The following is a 3,328-nucleotide window of genomic DNA, read 5'->3' on the forward strand; positions in this document are numbered from 1 at the left end:
TCTAACTCGAGTGATAATTCCTTGATTTTATATTTCTACAGCTATATGTGTTTTCCCAAATAGCTCCCAAGTAGCTCAGCCTTTTGAATTTTATATAGTTGAAATCATGTTGCAAATATTCTGTGAAATTTTTCACATTTTAAGAAGCATCGATGTTGATGTGTATGGCTATAGGTTGTTCACTTTCACTGTTAAAGAGAGTCTACTGTATGATTGTACCACAATTTGTCCAATCTACCTTTGCTGCACATTTGGGTTGTTTCCAGCTTCTGGCTATTGAAAAAAATTTTGTAATAGAAGTTCTCATATGTGAGTCCTGGTGCACAGAAGCACACATTTCTGCATGATATACACCTGGAATGGAATTGCTAGGTCATAAGGTATACATATTAACAGAACATCCATGCTTGGTATTGTCAGTCTTTAATTTTTGCCAACCAAGTGAATATATAATGGTATTTCATTATTGTTTTATTTTCCATTCTTGCTATTAGTAATAAGGTTTAGCTTTTTCTTCATATATAAATTGGCCATTTGAGTTTCCTCTATTGTAAGGTGCATGTTCAAGGCTTTTCCCCATTTTTCTATTAGATTTTTGAAATTTTAAAAACTATTTTGTCAGATTTCTTTTTTTTTGCCAGATTACTTTATATATTCTTGATACTAGTCCTTTGTTGATTATTGTGAACATCTTCTCTTACTTTGTGGCTTGTCTCTGGAACCTTTCTTATTTTGAAATGTTAGATTTACAGAAAAATAATACCCTTCACCTAGCTTCCCCTAATGTTAACAACTTTCATAACTACAGTATAATTCCCACAATCAAGGCATAAACATTAATATCATATTACTAATTAAGATTACAGACTATTTGTATTTCACTTAATGTCCTTTTTTGATTCCAGGATCCAAAGCAGGACCCCACATTGCATTTAGTTGTTGGGTCCACTTAATTCTCCGACAGTCTGTGGCAGTTCCTCTTTCTTTCCTTATTTTTCACGACCTTGACACTTATGATGAGTACTGGTCATCATAGTACTTTTTAGTACATCATAGTGTTTTGTAGAATGTCCCTCAATTTGGGTTTGTCTGATGATTTCTCAAGGTGAGTTTTGACAAGACTGCTGCAGAAGTGGTGTCCTTCTTAGTGTATCGTATTAAGGGGTATATGAAGTCAGTGTCTTGTTACTGGTAAAGTTAACCTCACTGACTGGGTTAATGTGATGGTGTCTGCTGGGTTTCTCCACTATATATTACTGGTTTTACCTTTGTAATTGATAAATATGTTGGGGGAAATGCTTTGAGACTATGATGTTGCATTTTTCTTAAAAATCAGCCCATAATTTGTGACAGTTATTACTGTGGTGTTTGCCTAAAGGTGATTTTTAAAAATTGTTTTATTTAAGATTTTATGGGGGAATTGGGGGAGGGAACAGTGTTGGGGAATTGGGGAAGGGGAACAGACAAGTTGCTGTCCTTTTGTTCTTTGGCCTAGTTGTGGAGGACGTCGCTTCACTGGCCCAACCATGTTGATATTATCATTGCGCTCTTCCCGGCTGAGGCCGATCAGTTGCCTGCCATTGGACAGCTGCTCATGGTGGCTCACAGCAGCTCACGTTGGCTGCCGGCCACTCACAGTAGCTTACAGCAGCCCACTGCAGCCTACGCCATCGCTGGCGACTCACGGCAGCCCAGCTCCAGGTCAAACTGTTGTTCACCGTCTTAGCTGTAAAGGGTGCAGTGTCACTGGCCCATGTGGGATTCGAACCGGCAGCCCTGCTGCTCAGAGCTCACACTCCCAAGCCAACTCTTAACCAAGCCACTCGGCTGGCCCCCTAAAGGTGATTTTTATATTTCCTTTGCTCCACTTAATTGGAACTCTTCTATAAAGAAGAATTCACGCTTCTCTCCCACTTATTTATCAATATAGAGTCATGGGTATTTATTTCATTCTATGAGTAATAATTCAGTATGATTTTTATTTTGTTGTTCAAGTTATTCCAGCTTTTCACCATTAGAGCTGAATCAGTTGGTTCCTGTGTCTTTTTGACATGCTCCCATCCTTTTCAAGTGCTTCTTTATTTTCTGGCTCCACAAGATTTCCAAGATCATCTTATGTATTTCCTGCACAGCCCGAGAATGAACATCTTCAAGGAGCTCTGGTTCCTATTAATGGAGAAATAGTATTTAGGAACCAAGATCTGCGTGCTAGGGGTTATCACTGCTACTCTCATAGGCATTTAATGAAGTGTGTGAAGTGTGTGTGTGTGTGTGTGTGTGTGTGTGTGTGTACACACGTTAACACATACATTTATATTTGTTTCAACATCCATCTGTATATTAAAATTATGTTCACCCCAATACCCCCATTCCATTTTAACACCATAAAACTCATGCTAGTTTTCCCACTTCCTTAGTTATAACTTTTCTCTGACAGTGTAATTAGTTTTCAATGTAGCATAAGTTAGCATATTCAGTGTCTTAGAACGACCCTCCTTTATTCTCTGTGAGTTTCTGTAGGTCAGAGTCTGCACAGCACAACTGGGTTCTCTGGTGCTTTCACATCTGGAGCTTTACAGAGGAGGCCTGCCGCCAAGCTCCCTCAGGTTATGGACAGGTTGATTTCCTTGTGGCTGTGAATTCATAGCAGCTTGTTTTTACAAATCCAGCAATGAAAGAGTCTACTGCTTCAAGTCCATGGTCTCTAGACTCTCTTTCAAAGTCTTGCCTGATTTGTCAGTCCCAGCCAGAAGAATCTCTTTTGATCTTGAAGTCAACTGATTAGGGCCTTGATTACATATGCAAAATCCCCACCTTGGCCTTATAATGTAATCTAATCAAGGAGTGACATCCCATCACCTTTGCCATATTCTGTTGGTTAGAAGCAGTCACAGGGGCAGCCTTCACTGAAGGGGAAGGAATGAGAAGCTGTGAATCACTAGGAGTCCCCTTTAGGGTGTCCGCCACACCTGGCTCTCATTATCATTTGTTCAGTCCTAGTGTACACATAAAATAATGACAGAATTGCGAACTCATACCTCTGAGAGAGACAGATTTACTAATTCGTGTATTTGTGCACAGTTCTTTTTGTGTCCTAGCCAGTCAAAATACTGATTTCCAGTTACTTAGGTTAGTTTTTTTCTTCCCTTTTCCTTTCAGTGTGTTTATGTACCGTATTTGCCGGCGTATAAGACGATTTTTTGGCCCTGAAAAATATGCCTCCAAGTGGGGGGTCATACGCCAGGTACACTTCAGATAGACTGCCCATAGTGCTTGCCCCGTGCCATAGTGGCCTCCCGATGCCCGCCCACTTCATTCCACATACCGT

General features: G+C 39.9%; 1 protein-coding gene across 1 annotated transcript in view; it reads right to left on the reverse strand.

The window, feature by feature from the left end:
* Positions 1 to 1,990: 1,990 nt before the first annotated feature.
* The window catches only part of TP53INP1 (tumor protein p53 inducible nuclear protein 1), a 14,811-nt gene continuing 13,473 nt past the window's right edge, over positions 1,991 to 3,328 (reverse strand). Inside the window, exon 4 of the mRNA XM_019632034.1 lies at positions 1,991 to 2,166. Within this exon, the coding sequence (XP_019487579.1) occupies positions 2,150 to 2,166 (17 nt within the window). The 3' untranslated portion in view covers positions 1,991 to 2,149. The remainder of the gene's footprint in view (positions 2,167 to 3,328) is intronic.

This window comes from Hipposideros armiger, unplaced genomic scaffold, assembly GCF_001890085.2.
Source record: "Hipposideros armiger isolate ML-2016 unplaced genomic scaffold, ASM189008v1 scaffold_1069, whole genome shotgun sequence".
NCBI lineage: Eukaryota > Metazoa > Chordata > Mammalia > Chiroptera > Hipposideridae > Hipposideros > Hipposideros armiger.